The sequence below is a fragment of the Hyperoodon ampullatus genome (assembly GCF_949752795.1).
Source record: "Hyperoodon ampullatus genome assembly, chromosome: 10".
NCBI classification, from domain to species: domain Eukaryota; kingdom Metazoa; phylum Chordata; class Mammalia; order Artiodactyla; family Ziphiidae; genus Hyperoodon; species Hyperoodon ampullatus.
Window position 1 is genome coordinate 24,248,952 of NC_136923.1, and position 23,104 is coordinate 24,272,055.

Sequence of the window (23,104 nt, forward strand, 5' to 3'; positions counted from 1 at the left end):
AGGATCATTATTTTCCCATAGGGTCAACAGACCAGTGGTCAGGGCAGGGAAGTTTGGAGTGGGTTATTACGTTAGTTTGCCAAAAAGACCACAGACTGGGTGACTTCAAGAACAGAAACTTATTTTCTCACAGTTTTGGAGGCTGGAAGTTCAAGAGCAAGGTCTTGGCAGGGTTGGTTTCCACTGAAGCCACCTTCTTGCCACCTCTTCATGTTGCCTTTCCTTTATACGTGCACTTCCCTGATGCCTCTTGTGTGTGTCCAAATGTCCTCTTCTTAAAAGGGCACCAGCTATATTAGATTAGGACCCATCCATATGACCTCTTTCAAGACCCCTTCTCCAAACGCAGTCACATTCTGAGGTACTGAGGGCTAGGAGTTCAACATATGAATCTTGAGGGAATACAGTTCAGCCCATCACAGTGACCCAAGATGATAAACGCAGTCCATCAAGGAACCGGTTTGCTTCATAACCCAGTGCTTTCCCCTGATCCAGGCTGCCTTTAATGCTTGTGGTTTTGATATTCAACTTCTGCATGTTGAGTCTCAGAGCTTAGTGGTTTCTTTTAGAATTGGACAAAACAAAAATTGAGGTGTTTCTTCTGGCATTATTCAAGCTTTCATTTAACATTTCCTTGAATACCTACTATGTGCCAGGCACTGCTCTGCTGCTGGGAGCATAGGAGTGAATAAGACAGACATACAGGGCTAGGATTAGGGTTGGCAAATGAGGCATTCGCCTCAGGTGCAGAATTTAAGGGGCCTCTGAAAACTCAGCATTTGAGATAAACGATACCTTAATGCAGTATTTAAAACATCAAAATGAATGCCCAAAAAACCCCATGGTCAACAAAATACAAGAAGTTTCGGTAAAGTCAGGATCAGCTTTACTGACCTTTCCTTTGCCCCAGGCTCCAGTCTGGCTTGACACGGCACTGTTGCCAATCCTATCTTGGTGTGAAAACTTAGATACTCTGTTCTTAATGAATTTTGTTTTGTGTTCACTTTGATACTTAAAAAATACTGCATTCAGATATTCTTTATCCTGGCTCCGGAGTTTTTCAGCGGCCCCTTAAATGCTGCTCCGCTTCTCCCCCAATCCTGGCGCTGCAGACAAACCTCGCCTCTCACAGAACTCACGTTAAGATGGGGCACCACGTAGGGGTAACAAGGAAACCAGTAGGACTCACTGGTGGTAAGTGTTAAGGGGGGCCTAGGACAGGGTCACGGGAGGATTTTCTTCTTTTGTGATTTTGGAGGGGTGATAACGGAGCCAGCGTGCTCAGGATGGTGATGGTCAGATCAAGCAAATGTGAATGATGTGGACAGGACAGGCTGCAAATACAGGCCCCCAAGGAAGGAAGAGGACGAGGCCCATTGTGCCAGGAGTGCATGAGGTCTGGGGTGTGTGGCCAGCGCCTGGGTCCTGCAGGGTCCTGGGGGTCATGTTAGGTTATGGTTCCAAAATCATTGGCCCTGCCATAAATTTGGGGCACAGTAGATGCTCCCATGAGCCTTTTCTGCATTATTCTCTCTAGTTTTCTTTTTCCATTTGTTCCTTCCCCAGACAGCCTTTCAATTTTCATTTGGTTTGGCTCCCTTGACCTCCGGCTTTTAATCCCCCTTCTACTTGGTGCTTTTTTGGAACGTAAACCCCACCCAGATCTAGAACTGAGAGAGCATCTGACTTGCACCTGTCCTTCATTGCGGATGCTGGTTAGTCTTAAAAATAAATTTCCCGAATCCCAACGGCCACAGTAATCACAGCAGCACCGCACTCAAACTTCGGGAAGACTGCCTCATTTCATCCTGACACCAGTTCTATCTGATTTAAATTCTTTCCTTTACAGTTATTTTCTCCACTTTACAAAGGAGGAAATGGAAGCTCGGAGAGGTTAAATAAACCCGTGCAGTGTTGCCTAGTTGGTAAAGCTGAGAGCTGAACTCAAATCTGTTTGATTCCCAGAGCTGTGCATTTAACCCTGAAGCTGCACTGCCCGAAATCCCCATACCCCTCATCTTAACCCACAGCCTTCCACCGAAGATTTTAAAAGGACAGGAAGTGCAGTGTTTATCTCCTGTATCACTCATCCTGCACCAGTCTTCTCTCTCTAGGTACCGGCTATTTCCTCTTACTCCTTCAGACCCCTTGTCCAAACCCACACTCCCTGCAAGCCCAGCCTCCCTTCTCCCCTCCCAACCTGGCTTTTCTCCCTCCCCTGAGCTCCTGTTGAATTTAGGGACAGGATGAGGCTCCTCACCGACTCCTCTGTGCTCTCTCTCTGCTGTGTGTGCCTTCTCTCCTTTCTCCCGCTAATGCACTCAGGAATGTTGACACACGTAGCTGGCCACTGTGCTAAGCTGTCCACGCCTTATGGTCATTCTACCTTTTTGAGACGGTTGGAGGAGTCGAGGCCTGGGAACCTGGCTGCAGTTGTACAGCTAGTACGTGGGAGAACTGGGCCTGCAGTCTTCAGTCTAACTCCTGTCCCAAGCTCTCCATGGCAGCACTGCCTTCCTGGATGTGGGAGTTGTAAAGACAGGGATGGCCCTTTATGGATGCAGTAGGGTGTACTGGGGAAAATGCACATTTGGTAGCAAGCAGACCTGGGTTTGAGTTCTGGTTCTGCCCCCTTATGGGGACAGTGTCCCTGGACAAGTTACTTACCTCTGTGTCTCCTTTTCCCTCTTCTGGAACATGGGCATCATGACACGTTATCGAATTATAATAATTATTCATTGGAGCTGATATCCAGAGTCTTGCCCATGGGGAGGGCTCCCTGTGTGTTATTTCTCTTCTCTTCTGCTACTCTCAGAAGCACACAGCGCACACCCTCACCCCGAGCTGGGCGCCTTGTTAAGAAACAAATCCTTGAGGGCCAATAGGTTGAACCCTTTACCACCATGACCACCTCTGGTCCCTGGTGTCACACTGTGGGATGGACAAGACAAATTCCCCGGGGGAACAGAGCAGTGGAACTTCTCGCTGATAAGGATCAGAGCCTTTCCCAAAGGGAACTTTAATACATGACGGAGGCAGAAAGAGGCTGTCAGGAGTGCAGGGTGGGGAGGTGGAGAAGGATACTGAAGAAAAGAAAAAAATCACAGCTGACACACAATTGCTTGTAAATTAACTGGGTCTCCCGGGAGCTGTCAGTTCCTCCTAAACCCTGCACAGCCACTCGAGTCTGGAAAGCTCAGCGCAAGGGGAGCCACAGGCTGGCAAAGCAGTGGGCGGTGGTTTAGCAGTGGTTTTATTTTGGAGGCCGAAACCAGAGCATCGCAGGCCAGTGGGAGAGAGAAAGCGAGCCGTCGGAGGCCCCCGGAGGACGTGAGGATGTTCGTGCACCTGCTGCCAGGCCACCTGGTCCTCACTGCCCGCAGCTCCGAGGAAAGCCCACCAGGGAGGGCTTCCAGCCAGCGGGCCTGGACGGCGAGGCTCCGCTATTAATAAGAGGGGCTATTTATACAGGCCTCTTTCAACACTGCGCTCGGATCACGTTACTGCTGCCTGGCCTGGGAATGCTTCATGTGGGTGCTATCGTGTGCTTTCCAGGGCTGTTGACCTAAAATGTTCCTGAAGGCGGCGAGGAAGGCTGAGTGTGCCCTGCCTCTGGGTATTTATGGCTCACCCTCTGGTGTCCCAGGCTTCTGCTTTCCCCCCTCCGTGTGTGCGTGTGTGCGGTGTGTTTAAGGGCGGGGTGAAATCCCGAGGGGGTGTCATGTGAGGCACTGCTTTTTGGCTATGAATTACCACCACCTGTTAAGCATTTACTATATATCTGGCTCTCTCCTAGGCTGTTAGATTTAATTATTTCAGCCAGATCCTGCCAAAATTCTATGAAGTTGGTGCTCGTACTTTGCACATACTGGGGAGAAGGAAGCTAAGGCACAGTGAGGTTAAATGACATGCCGAAGACCATTCGATTGGTAGGGGTAGGCTCGGGGTTGAATGCACCCGGGTCTGTCTGATGTAAAAATCTGAGCCGTATAATCCCCTCCTAATAACCCCTGCTCTGCTGTGCCGTAACTGGGCCTCAGTTTCTTCTTTTAAGGTGAGGTGATGATTTAGTGCCTTCCTTAAAGGGTTGACATGTCATTCAGTGAGACGTGGCACATAAACCCCTCAGCCCAGAGCCTGGCACATAGAAAAGCGTTGGCCCTTGTTGTTTATAAGTGCTGACTTCAAGTAACTATATCCTATATCATGATATTAAAATAACTGTATCCGGCCAGCTGGTATACACACTATATCATAAGTCTTGCCAAAGTCGTTATGTAGTCTGCCTTATTCTCAAGTAGCTGAAAACACTAATAACAGTTATTGATTAAGTGGCCCTGAGTCCAAAATAGCGTGCGCCTACCTGCTACTGACGACTTTCTCCTGCTTGAGAAACAAAACGAACTGACGTTCCAACCCCCTGCCCAACTTTGACTGTTATTAATGGCAGCTCCCTTTGTGTTTGGAAACAACCAAACTGCCTACGAACTGGCGGATCGGCTAAATAAATTATGGTTCATTCATACCGTTCATCCCAGCCGAGGAGCGGTCCACCGCTGGTTAAAAGAATTAGGGAGATTTCCAAGATCTATTACTAAGGGAAAAACTGGTACCGAACAGTCTGTATAACACACAAGCAGCTGCGTGAAAGAAAAACACGTGTCCATCCCTAGTAGCCGGCAGCTGGAGGAGGCCGACCAGAGGCCTGGAGGGGCAAGGAAGCTGTATATTTCAATATGTATTCCTGGTGTTCTTTTTTGAAACAGTTTGAAATTTTACTGTGTGCTTATCTCAGCTATCAGTATATAAATAAATATGGCCAAAAATTTTTTAAAAACCAGAAAGCGCTATAACTCAGAATGACCTGTGGGTTTTTCGTTGTTTCTTGATGCCTAATTCGATTGAGGCAGTCATAGTAATGAAAGTCCTCAGAAACATCCTTTTTTAACATTTTGCGTCTTGCAAAATGTAAAAACTTCCTATAAACCAAGTCGAGGACGTAAATGGGAGTTTCAGAGAGAGCTGAGGGGGCTCAGAAGGCTGGGAAAGGCCCACCTCCACGTCTGCCCAGGGAGGGACCCCCACCCCCACATCTTTTTCACACCTTTTCCAGCTGCAGGGTTGGGCCACAATTCACGGTCTGATGCTCCTGGAGCACTTCTCGGTCCTGAATCATCAGGAAAAGGTTCAGTTATAGAAGCCAGATATTTTAGAAGGATTTTTAGGGCCTTGGATGGAAGCAAATTTGTGGGGGGGAATCCGAAGGGGGGGAGGATTGCACAGCCCGAGATATTCAGAAGATTTCATCAAACACAATCCTGAATTCCGACAGTGTCTTTACGTGTGGAGACTGTGCTGAACTTGCCGAGGGCCCTTCCCTGCCCAGCTCTGGCTGTGCTATTTTTGACCGGTCTCTATTTCAGTCTGAAAAGTTGGTCGTGTGTCAGCGTGCGTTGGTCCTCCGTTGCCTTCTGAGGGTAGTGTTCTGGTTTCAACAAGGGACAGAGTGAACAGAGAGAGCCAGCAGTGGTGGAGCTGACTTAGATTTACTAGCGGTTCTTTTTAAGTAGAAACGATCCCAGAAGTAAGCTAGCCTTGTAGATCTTCTCCTTTGAGCTCCATCTGACCTTTTCATAAATCCAGCAGCCCTGCTGAGATCAGAGCCTGCGATTTCTGCCTTATCCTGTTGACTCCGGGCTGCTGATCCAGACCTAAAATGTCCTGTTTACCTTCAGCACTGGTCCACGGCACCTGCACACTCTGCTTCCAGCATTTTGGTCAAGATATGAGACATTATGATGATGCCCCTTTTCCTTGTTCATTTATTATTCTGTGAAATTGGGTGGAGCAGTTTGTCATATGTGCAGCAGGGGCGGCCTGAGACCGAGCTCATTCAGCCAGAGTTCCCCTGCAGTAAAGTCCATACTGTTCATTTTGGGTTTAAAATCGAGTCCAATCCTAAGCAACTGCAGTGCAGTTACCATGTTACCCCAGGAATTATGAGCTTTCTGCCTGCTGGCCTTTTCGCTTGTGGCTCTCCTGTGATTTGCAGTTGTACTTTGTTTGGCTCTTGTCCAGGCCTCTCTCTCTCAGTGTCACCCTGAGGTGGTGACTTATACTGAAATTTAGAGAACTTACCTGTAAGGTAGGGAACAGTACTAGTACCTGGTTCCAACCTCAGAGTTGTAGCGATGCAGTGACATAATACTGTAGAGTTGCTACTGTCGCTATAAATAAGCAGAGGTAATGGTTAAGAACCTAAACTTTGGGGCTAGACACACAGGGCCACTGCCTTTTACTGCTGGTGACTTTGCTCAAATTACTTAACATCTTAGTGATTCAGTTTCCCCATTGGTACAATGACATTGTTCATGGAGCCTGCCTTGTAGGGCTCTAAAGACGGGTCAGTATACTGAAAGGCTCTTAGAGTCGTTCCTGGCACATAATAAGCCCTCAGTAAGTTAGCTGCCGCTATTATTATTATGACCCCCCTCAACATCTGTGTTGGAGAGTAAATCTGTAAGAACTGAAGAGTTCTTAAGCAAGCTGCCTTCTTGGCAACAGGCCCCTGACCTTAGTTTCCCTTGCTCTGATAAGATCTGAGGCGCTTTTCTAGTAATATGTGCATTTATGGTACTGTGAAGATTTATTAGTGGAGATTCATACTGATGGAGAGTTTTCAGCATCCCTGTACCAAGATAGGAAACGGATCGCAGCAGGGGTGGAGAGATAAAAGGTGAAGGAGAAGCAATCTGATTTAGGGGGCAGTCAGATAAGAGACTGTTAAAGTAATTAATTGTCTCCTTCAACACACAAACAAGGGCCCTTTAAGTGGAGAAAGGATTTGCCGCATGATACGGATCTGCTTTCTCTCTGCCAGATGCTTCAGTCATGAAGCTATTGAAACAGACATTCTGTGTCCCTCAGCCCAGTAATTGCCAAGCTTCATCTCTAACTAGCTTTGGCACTGAAGAAGGCAAATGGGATAATTCAAGGCCTTTTCCCTTTTTTTAACCCTATTCATTTCTATAAAAGATGGCAGACAACCAGATTATTCTATTCAAGCAAACACTAGCTGTAAACTTGTATGAATACAGCTGTCATTTCAGTGGCCTTGTCTTCAAACCATAACAAGATGCTCTGTGTAAGACATACTCTCTGCAAAAATGAGAATAAGATAACCCAGCTTTATCCTTGATTCTGCATCCCAGATACAGTTTCTTTCCAGCCCGTCACCCGGCAAAAAGCCTGAGCACTATGCTTTGGCTTTCTTAAGGATTTTTGCGCTCACTTTGCAAGCCTGACTTTGGATTCTCTTCTCGGATTTGGAAATACATGTCCATGTAAGGAGGCCAGATTCCGGAGCCTGTGGGGGCGGACCAGGCGAGCTGTGTTCTGGTTCTCGGGCTTTCCTTTCCGTTAAGAGTCATGAACTATGGAAGTACAGATTTAGAATATTCGAGCAGGAAGGGAGCTTGGGAAGCATCTGTGGTCTTGAGGAGGATTTTCCAGTTGTCTTTGTGCAAAAGTGTGTGTGTATATATCCATTATATGGATATATTCCTGGGAAACATGTCTGGAGACTTCATCAGAGTTCAGAGAAGCTGGAATCTCAAATAGATGAGAATCTCCAAGTCCAGCTCCTTTGCTGTTGTACAGATGAGGCACTGGAGTAATTGGCCCACGTGGCCCAGCGCCAGGAACCCCACGGGAGTGCGCGAGTCTTTGGCGCTGGGTCCGAGCGTGTTGCCCTTCGGTGAGGGCAGAGCCGTGTCAGGGATGTGCACGAAACAACCAAGAGGGGGTGGTCTTTCCTCCCCAGATCCTTTTCTGACTGTTTCAGCCCACAAGGAGCTCTCTCACTGTTGGTCTTGAGGGCGCTGTTGTTCTGCATCATGCACCTTGGCCTGCGTTCGCAGTTCCTTGTCTGTTAGTCTTGATTTCTGAGCTAGATTGGAAGCTCCTAGAGGACGGGAGACATCTCCTGAGTGTTTATTCACAAACTCTGGGTGTGGTAAATAATTGGTTTTTGTGACCTGGCATAAATTCTCTCCCGTTAACAACTTGCTTTTAAATTCTTTACCTTGTATTCAGCATTACAACATAGCAGTCTTCCCGTGGCCAACTCAGCACTGTTGTTGTTTTTTTTATTTCCCTTTTATGTCTGTGATTTCTTACTATTCATTTAAATGATTCATTTCTTCTTGTTGTCATTACAGGTACCTCAATAACAATGAGTTGACAGCCATACCGTCGCTGGGTGCTGCCTCATCTCGTATCCTCTCTCTCTTTCTGTAAGTGGTACCATTTGGGGGACCCTGGGCTGTGTGGGGAGGCCATGGTATCATCTTGCTGACATTTGGTGGCAGGGCAACTCGTGTTTCTGGGCTCACTGGTTAAAAAAAAAAAAAATCGGGCCTTTCTCCATGTAGCTCTAATGATTATAACAAATGCCTTGCTTGCTGTTTTGGGGTGTGTAGAATTAAAACCCAGAAGTTTTGCCTCATCTCTAATTTGGGGGGAAATTATCTTTTTAATGCCCAGGGGTACATAGAATTAAATTTCTTTGTCCTAGTGGTTAAGCTGCAATTTGAGTGAATAAACCCGACTTAAAAGAAGCTGTGTGCATGATAAGACAGTAGGCTCGTCTTTGTGGTAATGAATTTGGGAATGTGACTCCACTCACTTTCATGGCTTAAAAAAACAAAAAACAAAAAACCACCGGCCTTCTGAAATCAATATAAAAGTAAGGAATTCGTTGTCACGGTCAAGTGTTAGACAACATACAGCCTGTCGATTATTATAGACAATACAGTGGAAATGAAAAAGGGTATAAAGAGACTTAAATGAGAAAGAAAGGGAGGTAACTGAGAGTTACCCCACTTCTTCAGCAGTCAGGTGGAGGCGCTTGCTTGTTTAAAACTCGCCCAGAGGTCTTTCCAGATAAACCAGTCCTGAGTCCAACAATTTTCTAGACCAGATTTTAGTGACAGCTCCCCCGGCAGAGTGCCTCCCTCTTCACACGTAAGTTCCTGTTCCCACTCCAGCCCCACTGGTTTTTATTTGATTTTGATTTTGCTGGTGTTATAACTGGTCTGCTCACCTGTGGGTATCTTTTCTCGACCCTGAGCCAAGCAGAGGGACCTGGTGGGAAGGAGTCATCCTTCTGATGGCTGGTGCAGCTTTCAGATCTCCGGGTTTTGCTGGCCACAGGCCCTGCGTTCCAGAGATGCCCTGTCCTTGTGAAACATGGTCTCGGGCTCAACCCTTTTCATTTTCAAGGCACTGTGGGGTTGGGGAGCAGGGGGTTAGAATCGTGGCCCAGCCTTGTGTCCCGGACAGACAGATTCACCCCTCTGAATCTCATTTTCGTCATCTGCAAAATGTGTTCTTGGCCCGCTGTACACATAGGGGCAGTGAGCCCGAGGTCCAAGGGGAGTGTGATGTATATGAAGCTCCTACCATCCTGCACAAGCAGAGTAGGTGTTTGACAGATGGCGGCTGGCTGCTGGCTGGTAGCTAGTTGTCACCTGGCCCCTTGGGCCTTGGCATGATTTCACCTTTAAGGCCACGGGGTCTGTGAGTCACTTTTTGTACCTGTGAAATGGTGGCGCGAAGGATGTAGCTCTTTGTCCCAAGATGGACAGTCAAGGATCTGACTTTCTTTTTGTACCCATTTGGCCTGCGGGGTCTGGCACCTGGAAGGTGTCTCATTGCTAGTTAAATTAAATGAGTCACCCTTACCTGAGGCCAGTTAGGGTCATGTCAATCCCTGGTATGTGTATAGAGCAATGCACCGGAAGACGCTTTTAACTCCTTGCTATTTAAAGGACGGTTCTTGGACCAGCAGTGTCCTGTCAGCACTGAGCTCGTTAGAAATGCAGAATCTCAAGTGTCATCCCAGCCCTGCTGAGTCAGAAGCTGCCTTCGCAAGGTCCCCTGGCCATCTGCCCACTTGTTCAAGTTTGAGAAGCACTGCTTTCCCTCCCCTTGTTCTTAACTTGGTTGGGAAGCCAGGGCCGGAGAGGACAGGAAACCAAGGCTGCCTGAGTTCCTGTAAGGTGCAAAATCGAGAGGTGAACCAAAACTGGACACAAATGCTCGTTCACTGCTCCTTTCTCTTCCCCCCTGCACAGCATGCACGAGTGTGGCAGGTGACCCGTCCTTGCCCCGAGGGCCTGTGGTGCTCTGAATCAGGCCTTGCTCTGCTCACTAAAAATACATTTCTGTTCCTTGGCCGAAGTGTCAGGAGCAGTGGGGCTGGTTGGCCTTGTTCCTGCTATTCCATTAGACAGCATTAAAATATGTAAAGTAGGAAAGAAAAAAAAAAAAAAGACTCCCTCCTGGTTTTGATTCAGTTTGGAAAATGCAGGTTCGTATTGGCAGATACTACCTCTGGCCTGAAGCTGGTCTCCATCTGACTTGGTCAGTGATTTCTCTGAAAGTACAGACACTGAAGGGTCTTTACCTTCCTTCTCTCTGAGGGGCCTGTGTTCTCCAGTCTTGGACCCCTGGATCTAGCGCCTGCACAGTTAGGCTAGCAGGGTGACATTGGGGCAGCAGGATTGTAGATAATTTTGTTCTCCTCCTTCATACCTTCCTGCATTTCCCAAGTGGGTCGTGCAAAGGACAGGGGAGAAAATAGCAGAGCGGGCAACAAATGAACATGATTTTCTCACATCTCCATCCACATGATGATTCCAACCATCCAGGCTTTGAAGAGCATGTTTTGCTGGCGTGTTTGTGGCTTTTCAGAACCATAGCGGTCAACAGTGTCACATGTTCAACAAGCATTTAGTAGGTACCTTCTGTGCCCGTGCCGTTGGGGCCCAGAGTGACCTCGGAAAGATTCAATGCCATCATGTGTGGGAAGTTCCTGACATGATGTCTGCAAATGTGGTTGGTCAGTTAGCTTCATCAGCGTTGACACTGGTAGCCCTTAGTCTCCAGATTCTCCCCTTTGTGGGCAGGAGGAGGATGAGAAAAATAATCAGAATGTGCAAAGGGACCAGATGGCTGAGGCTGTCTGAACGAGAGGAGCTGGGACAGCTTTCTGGGGACAAGGTTGTGGGCAGGCGGGTCAGGGAACAGGGGGGACCAGGCATGTGTCCAGCTCTGTCTCTGATGATGATGTGACGTGGGACAGAGTGCTTTTTCCTCATCTGGTGAATGAAGCGGTTGAAACACGTGGTAAAAGTACACTTGCAGCTTGTATATTCCTTGTGTGACTCAGAAACTGAGAGTTGGGGCAGTCATGTCACAAAAGAAATACCCCTGTCCTGTGACCACTGTTGCTGCCTTATGTCTTTCAGAAGTAGCAGCTTTGTGGTTTTCAGCTCAGACACCTGTAATTAGGGACTTCTGCCTCTGGATTCTGTTTGCCTGTAGAAGTCGGCTCTTCATCTCTGTGTTTGGTTTCCTGTCTCCCGTGTCCTTGTCAGTAACCCTGGTTCCTCACTCACAAGACAGCGCTCTGATCCCCCAGACACCAGTGCCCTTCTTTGCTGAGCTCACACTTGGGAGGGCTGTGTGGGAAAAGGGTTTGTTTCAAGTCCGGCTTTACTCTCAGGGCCTCAAAACAGAGTTTTCTAGAGTTTTGGGAACTGGAGTCCTTCAGGAAAATTTCAGTTGGTTAATACTTTCTGATTAAAGGAATCAAATTCAATTAAAGTATTTGTCAAAGAGCAGATTTTTATTTGCATCGCGTTCCGCAGATAATGCCAAAGCCATTTGTCCTTAATAACCAAAAAGCATTAAACTCGAGGAAAGCTTTTAATAGGATTGGGTTGGAGCGAGGGAGCTAAATTTGATAAAACAGTTCTCTGAAAAAGAAACAGACTTTTGTTCAACAGGGACAGAATCTGCTGGTAGATTTTCACGTTTGCGATTTTTTTTTTTTTTTCTAATTCGAAGTCCAGGAAACTCAAGTTACAATTCCCACAGCAACAGTAATTTCGTGTGATGCATAAGATGCATAAGTGACATTTCTGGGGAAGAAAAATTTCCAGTTTTCCTATGGTGTTACTGCACTTGCGTCACTGAGGAGATTGGTTCCAGTGGAAATGGTTGCGTTTTTTTTTCACTCCTAGGAGTAAAAAGCTTGCTGTACAATCGACTTTAGTTTTAAAGCACAGCAGCTTTGTCTCAGGTGTATTAGCTGTAGCATGTTTCCCATATGGCCCTTGGCTTTGTCCACGTAACTTCTTTTCCAGTTGGTGGTGTGTTTTGGACCCTGTCCGCTTCCCATGCCTTGCCATTCCCTCTCCCCCAAGCTGTGGCCTTGATCAGGTAGGAGATCTAGGCTAAGATTCCTTGCACACAATTACCTGTGACTTTGTCATTGTGCTGTTAAAATCCTTTGGTTCTACGTTGCATTTGAAAACACATCGAGGGCTTCCCTGGTGGCGCAGTGGTTGAGAGTCCACCTGCCGATGCAGGGGACACGGGTTCGTGCCCCGGTCCGGGAGGATCCCACATGCCGCGGAGCGGCTGGGCCTGTGAGCCATGGCCGCTGAGCCTGCGCGTCCGGAGCCTGTGCTCCGCAACGGGAGAGGCCACAGCAGTGAGAGGCCCACGTAACGCAGACAAAAAAAAAAAAAAGATAGAAAACACATCGAAATACCTTTTACTTCGAATCTCGGGGGGGGGGGAAAACTTTTCTGAAAACTATATTTTTTTTATTGAGAGAAAACTAACATAACGTAAAACACTGTTTTAACGGATTTAAAGTGTATGGTCAGAAGCCTTTAGTACCTCCTCAGTGTTGTGCACCCCTCAATGCTGTCATCACCCCCAATACAAACCCCCTACCCCTGAAGCCGTCACCTCTCCTATCCCCATCCTCCCAGCTTCCTGGCAACCAGTAATTTGAAAACTTATCTTTTTTTTTTCTTTTGAGGAAAGTATCTTTCTCTCCTGTTAGCAAAGTACCTGGAAGACTTAGAATATGAAAAATTTAAATGAAAACATCAGAGGTGGGTTGAACTACGTAGTTCTGTATTTTGCCGTGACCTCTTAGCTGAAGAAAAACTGATGAAATCAAAGGGATGGCGTATTTAACATCGCTTTATGGTAACTTCCGGAGAATAAAACCTGGAAGGAATGAAACCTGCTGTCCCGTCTGTGACCCCACTGGGAGCCAGTTAAGCGGGTGCTGCTGAGGGAGCATGAGGCGAGGCCGGGAGGGATGGAGGGAGCTCTTCTGGGCTGGGTCTGCTGGGGAAGTAAAATCAATAGCAATATTTAACTCTCCGTGTGCCTAGCACACCCTCTAGAAAAAAGGGGCCAGATCAGTCTTCCTTACAGGCTCATTAATGGGAAGATCAATTCACATGAAAGCGTAATTAAAGAGTGAGTCTTAGCAGGAGGCAGTGAGGGTCTGGGCAGCCTCTCGGGACTGGGGAGAGGAATACATTTCCCCCAGGGCCCAGCCAGGGAGAAAGGGGCCCCGAACTCAACTTCAGAACGTTAGGCTGGGCTGCGGGACCCGAGCTGAGACTGTTAATTGTCAGGTGAAATTACACTGAGTAATGAATAGTCGCCTAGCATTGCTAAGAGAGAGAGAGAGAGAGAGAGAGAGAGAGAGAGAGAGAGAGAGAGAGAGTGTGTGTGTGTGTGTGTGTGTGTGTGAGAGAGAGAGAGAGAGAGAGAGAGAGAGTGTGTGTGTGTGTGTGTGTGTGTGTGTGTGTGTGTGTGTGTGTGTTGTCTTACAAAGTTGAGTGGTAACCTTGGACGGTGGAGCTCTTTACGTCCTGATACAAAGGTGGACCTATGGGGACTACAAGTGTGTGTGTACAAGGGGAGGTGGACGTCGAAATTCTCCCCAAGGTAAAGATTGTCCGTCCTTCCTGTGGGGGAATTTGCTGGACCATCCACGAATCATCAGGTTAAGAGTGGACTTAATCAAGTTTAATAGAAAATGTGGAAATGGGCTTCTGAGCGGCGTCCTCCAGTAAGAACCCAGGTTAGTCTTGCTGGTGAAGGAAGGCCAGTCGGCTTGGGCATTGGTGTAAAAGTAAACCCCATGTGGGCCGTTGACATCTTATTCGCTGCAGGCCTTTGGACACAGTCTCATCAGGATCATGGAGTCAGTAGTGACTGAAACGCTTTAGGGAGAAACTGTGAACAAAGCTGTGTTTAAAAGGCCCTAAGTCAAGTGTGACGAATCTCTGTGTTCGCTGAGCAGCCTGTAGCCGGTTCAGATCCCAGATGCTAAAGGGAAGCCAGGGTCCTAGTCAGAAAACAGCACAACGGGAAAATATATGTAAACCGGGGGCTTCGGTTCCTCTCTTCTGTGTCTTCAGAGACGTGCTCACTTTCTGCCTCGTTGGCCCAGATTTCTGTGGGCGTGAACGGATTCTTTCCTCTGGGTAAAACGTCACACCCGTTCCCTTGGGAGATCATGGCTTCTCTCCATCACCTGTGTGGTTCTCAAACTGGACCATTTACCAGAATCACCTGGAAGGCTCGCTGGGCCACAGGATGGCTGGGCCCCAGCTCCAGTTTCTGATCCGGCAGGTCTGGGTGAGGCGTGACTAAAGAATCTGCTTTGCTCACAGGTTCCTAGGGGATGCTGATGCTACTGGTCTGGGAACCTCCCTCCCTTGGAGAACCACTACCTGAGCTTCTGTAGTAATGTGGTGGGGGGCAGGGTGGAGTCCTTAGCAACCACGCTGCTGAGCTTTTGGAGGGCAGTAAATTATTTAGACAAATTCCCCGTGTCACCGGTATGGGCACAGGCATTTCTTTGGGACAGTGGGGCTCCAAGCCCTGGTTAAGGTATTTATTTCTGAGCAAAGTGCTGGGGGCAGCGGACACGGAGCCAGCGTGGGCAGCACAGCTCTGTCTCTGGCCGCCGGTTTGAGGCCCATGGCTGTTATCAATTTGTCTCTGCTTAATTGACTGTTGACTGGCGATCACGCAGGTCTCCCCATCAGACCTTCACGAGTCCCTGGGAGGCAGGCAGCCTCTTCTGGCAGGAGATCTGTACCCATCTCGACGTGCGGGTACCAGCAGCTCTGCTTACAGCTGTGCCTCCCTGCCGGGAGCCGCTTTTAGCACCACTTACCTTTCTGCTGATTATCAGTCACTGTTATCAGATAAAACTTTACCCTCGACTGAGACTTGAAAGGTGCTCCTTTGTTCCAGGCGGTGCTGCTTTGTTGCAGGCGAAGCATCTGGAAGGTGAGCACAGCCGTGCTCGTCTGCCCTGATGGGGGAATCAGAACTTGGGGCCCACACATGTCCTCCACCTTGCGTCGAGTCGTCCGTGACCCCGATCCTCACCTCCTATTTTCTGGCCTTCTGCCACTGGGAGGCTGTCCTTCTGGTTGTCAGTGAGCTCCAGAAATGAAAGGAAAGTGGAGGAAGCTGAGACAGGGGCCCAGGGCTCACGTGCAGGGCCACAGGGAGGTGTGCCAGCGCGTGCTCCACGGGAAGCCCAGGACAGACAAACGTGCCCCATGGGCCAGAGTCCGTGCCCTGAAGGGACTCGCAGTCTAGCTGCAGAGAAGGATGAGTAAACAGGCAGTTGTCCTACCAGCCAGGGCCTGGGAAGGTCTCAGGGGCTCCTGGCCGCCGTCGCTGATGGGGGCGTGCAAGACGGGGAAGGTTCCCAGACGAAGTGACCTGTAAGGTGTACACCTCCTTTCTCTCCCCGCTGCAAGATGGGGCAGTGAGGTGCTCCGCCAACATGCCGGCCACTTGGAGGAGCGCTGGGAGAAGGGCTCATAGGACATGGCTGCTTCCCTTTTAAGGCCAGTTTGCGCCCCCATTTTCCCCTTTGTCAACAGGCAGGCTGCTCTGAAGGGCCAGGAAGCTTCTGTTGGAAGGCAGAGCAGGACCCCTGGTTCTCAGACCCGCAGGCTCATCAGACTCTGGGCACCATGAGTGAGCCTCAAAATAGAAAGTTAAACACCCAGTACACAAAGAAAGCAGCTCTGTGTCCCGGAAGCTTCCCAGGACTTCTGTAGTGCGGACTGCCTCTTGCCCCGAGTCTCAGGGAGCCTTTCGCTGGGAAAGGAACCGCTGAGGCCTCCACGGCGAGCCTGCCAAATTACACACAGTCCTGACTTGTCATTTTCCTTCTCTCTTTTCTTTCCTTTTTTTTTTTTTTTTTTTCTTTCTTTGAGACTGGGGGTGGTAAGGCAGCCAGATGAGCGGTCCATCTGCAAACCATTTGCTGCGAAAGGGAAGGGAACGCCAGCTGTGGAGTCTGGGGAGCTGAGGGAGGGGCGCACCCGTGGAATAGGAACTTGGTCACGGAGGTCATTGCCTTTTTTGGGAACTCGGTAGCTTAGGGTCTGTCGTTGAGAGTTGGCCTTTGTTGTGTGTTTGGTTTTTTCCTTCCCCTTCTCTGTCTCATTTTTTCTGATGACCGTGTAAGTTTTAAATAGAGTCCAGGACCCAGTGGGAATGGGGATGCTGGTGCAGCATGGATGGTCTTGGAGGGCAGTACCTCCTTCCAGCAGTGGGTGCTGAAAGCACGGCAGGGCCGTGTGACCCGGCAGCGCGGGGAAGGGAAGCGGAGCTGCTTTGTCCATTGCACAATCTCCCGTGTGACAGGAGCTGGCCCCCGCCCATATCCACAGCCTCCTTCCAGCCAGGCCGTTTCCTCCCCCTCCTCCTGCACTCCCACTTCCTGCAGGTGGCTTCTGTAATCCACTTACCCCGGGGGAAGCTTCGCCAGCGTGTGCACCTAATCCGAAAATGGCCAGCTCGACTTTGACCCCCGTGGTGACCTTGCAAAGAAGGCCAGGCCAATTGTGTCTGCTCACACCTGGGAGCCATTTTCAACTTTTACAGCCCAAGTGGAAGAAATGTGTTTGTATTTATGCCAGCCCTTCCTTTCATAAGGCCTTTCGTTGTTGGGCAATACGGAGGGAATATTAGATTCCCCCTGCCTGTTCAAAGGCAAGGGTTTTTAGAGACAGGTTAGTTTACCCAGTGAATTAAGTCGAGTCATGCGAAATGGCCAGATTTTCTAGTTCAAAAATGGTCAAAACATCAGCAGTCTCATCATGGTTCAGCCTCTTGAGATGGAAAATTGCAACGGTCACTGTATGTGGTACACAGTCGTTGTCGGGCATTGCTCTGTGTGCCTCCCCAGGCCTCACCACATTATATTACCTCTGCAGTCCTAGGAGGCACAGGGTCTGTTGTTAGGCACTTTTTACGGATGACGTGCCTGAGGCACAGAGAGGGCAGGACACTTCTCTGAGGTCACACAGGAAGTGGTAGAGGTGAGTCTTGGTCTCATTTCTCTGCACCTCTGGGGTTTGTGTGCTCACTGTACACAGGGAAATGTGTGGTCTGGGGGCCTGGGAGCGTCTTGTCACTTCACGTGCTGACATATCAAATTGTGTTAAGAGGGGTGGGCCTCGGGACTGCGGCCAGTAGGCTCTGCTGTGGATGAGAGGTTGCGCCCCACACGTGGGCGTCTCTTCAAGTCGTGTGCCTGCCTCAGAACGTTGGTCAGCCCTCAGTATGATTTTCATTAACTGATGCAGAGTGACGGGAAGTCCTCCTGCCCTGAAGACGAGCCTGACGCTCCCCTCACCCCCCAAACACACCCGGGTGGGTTATTCCGACCGATTCTGGTCGCCCGTCTTGTAAGGGTGCAGGGAGGAAGACTCGCCTCGCTGTCAGGTCTCTGCAGCGCCCAGGCCTGTTCAGTTGTGCCAGCAGCTCTTCAGACAGTGGCCCTCTGCCCTCCAACACATCACTTCGAGGCGAATTCCTCCGCAGTTTCCTCACTTCCTGGACGCCTTTCAAACCCAAACGGCTGAAATAAAGGTGCCAATTTGTAGTTCTTTCTTCCCAACCCCTTCAACCAGGAGAGGGAAATGTGTGCTGCCAAGGATGGCAGGGCTGTGGGATGCAGCCAGGTGGCACTCCCGGGGTGTCCTCTCTGGGGGCTGCTGGTCTCTGCTCAGCTGTGTGGCTGTAGGGTCTTTGGGGGCAAAGAAGCTCTTCATCAGTGGGGAGGGCTGTGAGAGGCGGGCTGCTGTGAATCAGTTTGTAAAGACCGGGGCTCCTTCCCCAAGTAATACAGGGGGAGGGCAGGTGCCCGTGGATGTCTTCACCTTCCAGTGTATCCGACATCATAAGGGCCTTATAGAGAGGGGGCAGTTCTGCACAGTGGTTAAGAGAAGGCTCTGGATCCATTGCATCTGGACGTGAGTCCTGCCTCCATCGCCTGTGCTGGTTCTCTGGGGCCTCAGCTGGCTCCGCTTGTGCAGTGGTGTTGGCTGTGAGGATCCACTAAATACTGCGTGTCTCAGTACAGGGTCTGGTGTCTACTGAAAGTGCCCCAGGTTGGAGACACTGTTTTATCCTTGACCCATCAAGGGCCTTCTGGGCATGGATGGAGCTGGCCCTGCTTTTCGCTGCTGTGTTCCAAGGGGCATTGGTGGGTGTTCTCCACCCTGAACTGGGAGGCCTGGTGTCGGAGGCAGGGGTAGAGGCTCTTCACGTCCCCTGAAAATGGACTCTGCTTGCAGATACCTGTTGTGGTGTGGCTCGCTCTCTTGTGATAGACAGATACTCTCCATCCTTGTGTATGCGTATGTGTGTGTGTGTGTGTGTGTGTGTGATTTAGCTTAGCTTTCTCGTGTATTAATTCCCTCTATGGGAACTGTTGCGTGCACCAGGAGAGTTGATTTCCCTCCTCTTTTCTCATCGCCCGTTCCTCTACCTGGAATAGGTGCAGCAAGCAGCAAAGCACTCTGCAAATATCTCAGCAGTGGCTCACAGTAGAAGACTGCACAGTAGAAGGACCTGGGGAACTTGAACAAACCTAGAAGCCCAGGCCGCATCCCAAGGCAGGTTAAAGGAGAACCTTGGGGCTGGGGGGCTGTTGCGGGAGAGACATTGGTGTTTTTGTTTTTTGGTTTTTTTTAAGCTCACCAGTTCCTTTCAACACGCAGGCAGAAATTTTAATGAGCCACAGCTGGGCACATGCAAGTGAAAGGTTTTGTCCCCTTCTCTCCTTCCCTCTGATACCTGTCACTTAAAATACTCAGGCTCCCCTGCCTTCTTGACTTTCACACCTTCTTTTTTCTTTCTTTCTTTTTCTCTCCAAGTAGAGGAAAGATAAATACTATGGCTGACCTTTAATTTAGCGCTTATGATTCTGGGGGGGGTCCCTATGAAAGGTTTTAGTTACCTCTTTTACCACTGATTTAATGGGACAATACTGTGAAGTTAGCCATTCAAAATGACTAAGAGATGCTTTTGGCTTCGTCGTGTGTGGGGCAGCGTGTTTGGCCTGGTGAGGCATGACCACCTCGTTTGGTGATCACAGAACTTGACTGTGGATTTGCCACCTAAACTGGGGTATCTTCTTCCCCTGAAAGGCAGACCACCCATCTCTCACTTGCCTTCTGCCTGTAAGTCAGAGAAGAAGCATTATGATGGTGGGGGAAGAAACCCCTCTTTATAGTAAAACAATAGGCAAAACTTACATCTTTAAAAAACCTTTTTCTTTATCATTCCGAAAGTAAGGCTTTGCTCTTCTTAAAAACAAAAAGAATACGTAAATATAAGCTATAGAAAGTGAAGCTTTCCCTCTAACCCCACCCAAAAGCTGTGTTGTAATACAGCAAAATTCTAGTGCTGACATTCATTTTGGATAATTATCTCTTGGTATTTTGTGAGGGTTGTTTTGGAATTGGCCCCTTCGACAAGGCCCCTTCAACAAGTCACCAAGAGTAATTAGAATTTTGGAAATAAGGGGAAAAATTCCCCTGGACTTTTTGGGAATGTGACGTTTTCTCCAAATCATGTGTGGTTCTTTTTTGTATGTGGAAAAACAGTGTTTATCAGCACGCAGACTGAAGTTTTTCTGCCTCGTAATTGTTGTTTGATTTGGGGAATCCATGTGAGGACTGGTCATTCCAGGGGTTCCCTCTCCTCCTGGCCTTGCCGACAGCAGTGATAAACCCTTTCACCACCCAAGGCTCCTTATAGGCCAGGCTGGCCCCTGCCTGCCTCCCTCATTCTCTAGTGTGTGTTAACAAGAGCCGTGATTTGGGGATGCTCCAGCAATTATGTGGTTCCAAATAGCCACACGCCTGTGGTTCTCACGCCTGTCTTCACTTTCCCCCGTTCCCTGAAAAACAGTTGTAGCTCCTGGGAGGCTCAGTAAATTGTCCAGGGAGAGAGGGATTCAGAAAGCAAAGTGCTGGGCCTCCCTGGTGGCGCAGTGGTTAAGAATCCGCCTGCCACCATAGGGGACATGAGTTCGAGCCCTGGTCTGGGAAGATCCCACATGCCACGGAGCAACTAAGCCCGTGCACCACAACTACTGAGCCTGCGCTCTAGAGCCCGTGAGTCACAACTGCTGAGCCCGCGAGCCGCAACTACTGAAGTTCATGCACCCAGAGCCCGTGCTCCACAACAAGAGAAGCCACCACAATGAGAAGCCCACGCACCGCACCGAAGAGTAGCCCCCGCTCGCCGCAACTAGAGAAAGCCCGCATGCAGCAATGAAGACCCAACGCAGCCAAAAATAAATGAATAAAATAAAATAACAAAGAAAGCAAAGTGCTGCTGTGCATTGTGGGTACCATCAGACCTTGAGGCCAAGGTTCATCTTGTCCCTGCCTGGGTGGTCCCATGGGTCACCTTGGGGAAGAGAAAGCACATTGGTGAGGACCCTGCCTGCTTCTCATACAGCTGCTCCTTTATGGGCATTTGAGCAGAGAATATTGGTCCAGTCTGTCTTCACCTCCAGCTGGACGCAGGGTGTTAGGGTGACTTCTGTGCTGGCAGGAAAGCCCCCCTACACCATTCTCTTGTCAGGACATCACCCAACGAAGTGCTTCCTACCTCTTGAACTCAGAATGCAAGCCATTCCCAGCGAAGTGGGTGCTGGCGCCCGAGGAACGGGGAGGAACCATCCCCCCCGTGAACTTGGCCTCCCCCTCAGCTTCTAGCCCTGCCTCTGCCAGACGTACCCCTACAGGGTCTTTCACGAGTCACCTCTCCACTTTGAGTTTCTGTTGCCTCAGCTGTAAGGAAAGGTCCTGGTCCCATATCAGCCACACTTAACCAGAGTCAAGGATACACACGGCCACTTCCTCTCCTGCAGGCCTGGGGCGGCACCTGGGCTGTGTGTTCTCTGGAACAAACGTCCATCTCTAGTTGAGAACGTCTCTCATGGGTTCCTGGTAGAGGCTCAGATGCTTGTGAGTTCTGTCTAGTGGGCCCACTGAGCCACCCATGTTGAGAAGCTGCTTAATTAGCATCCTAGCTCGTCCTGGCCACTGCCCAACCTGAGACCCACACCTTGTTTCTGAAGGGGTCCTCGCGGCCTTGGCTCCAGCGGCGTCCGGCCTTGGTCCTTCTCTTCCTCTCCATCCTCCCTCTCATGGAAGCCCCGTAGAACTCTACCCTCATCGCCTGCCACTCCACACCTACCACCCAATGGGGTGCCTGCCTTGTGGTGGCCCGGCAGTCAGTATTTGGTGAAGAAATGAAGGAAGGAGCCCTGTGACTTCCGTGTCACCTAAGGAATAAAGTCTTGGGCTCTTTCAGAGTTGGCCCCTGGTTTGCTTTCTTCCCGGCATCTCCCCACTTCCGGCCTCGAGCTTTACATCAAGCTGCTCGTGATGGGAGCCCACACAGACTGGGACTCTGATTCCAGGCCTTGTTCATGTTGTCACCTCTGTCTGGAATGGCTGTCCCTCCCCCAGCTGCCTCCACAGCACCGTGGCCCCACGTGTTAGTGTGCCCGTCACATCTGTGTCTTTCTGTGTCTCCAGGGTGTGTTTTTTGGGAATTGGGGGATGGGGAAAGGGGCTCGACCATACTACAGTCAAGTTTACCTTTTTCTTACAGCAGCTGCACCTAACAGGCACCCCATACACGCTTGGTTGAATAAATAAACGAAGGACTAAATGAATGGGTTAGTCAAAGGATGAGCCACTATGAAGCATAGGGCAGATACTGGATAGTTTTAGACATTTATCGTCAAGGTGAAGGGACTCATTTGGGACAAGTAATAACAGAAATGGTCTGTTGTGGCTTCCTAGAGGGCCTGGCTCTTTTCAGCCGAGAGAGGACTCGCTGTCCCCGATTTATTGAAAATCTGGGCAGATGTTATAGGAGGGAAAGCAGTTGTAGAAACTACCCCGTGGAAGGCAGCGTAGCTTAGGGGAGGTGTGCGGGCCCCGGGGTCCCATTGTCCAGGTTTGAATCCTTATCCTGTTGCTTTCTAGTAGCAGCTTTGCAAGCCTCGATTTGCTTAGATGTGAAACTGTCCTTAAACTGGCGTGGGTGTGTTAGGAGAAGGGCTCTCCTCGTCTCTGCTCACCTGTGAGTGGCCAACAGGTAGATTGGGGAATAGGCTTTTTCCAAAGTGAAGGTGGAGAATCACTGCAGATCCCTCTATGCATCCAGCCCATCCTGACTACTTCTCTGTAGTCAGGAAGTTCAGAAAACCCAGAGCTAAAGGTAAGCAGCCTTCTTTGCTACAGGATATGTAGAGCCTTTAGTAATGAGGGGGGTGCAGTGTGGTGTCTCCCACATAAAATGAGCCTACCTGGACCCCTCTTCTACGAGACCCTAACAATCGCTTCATGAAGAAGAGGGTCTTGTGGTCATGTAAGTTTAGCATATGCAGAATCGAGCAGAATGAAAATGTACTTTTCTTGGACCTACTTTGGGAGTCTGCCAGGGCTGACAAGGGAGAAATATATGCGGCTGTTCCAGAGCCTTTTCATGGAACTTCTCCCAAGGCTGGTGTTCCAGGGATGGTGTTTTGAGAACCCCATGTCTGGCAGTGCAGGCCTGACCTTTGTCTACCACCATCTAAGTCTAGACGCCCAGGAGGCCCTACTGCTTGGCCACATAGTGCTGGGGTTCAGCTGAGTTACAGGACACAGAACCCAGCAGTAACTCCTGATACGTCACCCCTGGTGGCCACTGGTCTTCCAGTCAGCTTTATCAGCTACACCTTTCTCACCGAGTCCAACCCCCCCGCATTCCTTCCTAATCGGTAGAAAGTAATTAAACGGTTCATGCCTATCCCTAGATTTCAGAAATTTCACAAAGCACAGCAGTATTTGGTGCTTGGCCCTTGGAACTGAGTCATACTGTGTAG

General features: G+C 49.5%; 1 protein-coding gene across 1 annotated transcript in view; it reads left to right on the top strand.

Annotated features, from left to right (window-relative positions):
* LRIG1 (leucine rich repeats and immunoglobulin like domains 1) overlaps nucleotides 1-23,104 on the top strand; it is a gene marked incomplete at both ends in the record, with an annotated part of 119,277 nt that overhangs the window by 41,912 nt on the left and 54,261 nt on the right. Inside the window, one exon of the mRNA XM_079712713.1 lies at nucleotides 8,220-8,294. Within this exon, the coding sequence (XP_079568839.1) occupies nucleotides 8,220-8,294 (75 nt within the window). The remainder of the gene's footprint in view (nucleotides 1-8,219; nucleotides 8,295-23,104) is intronic.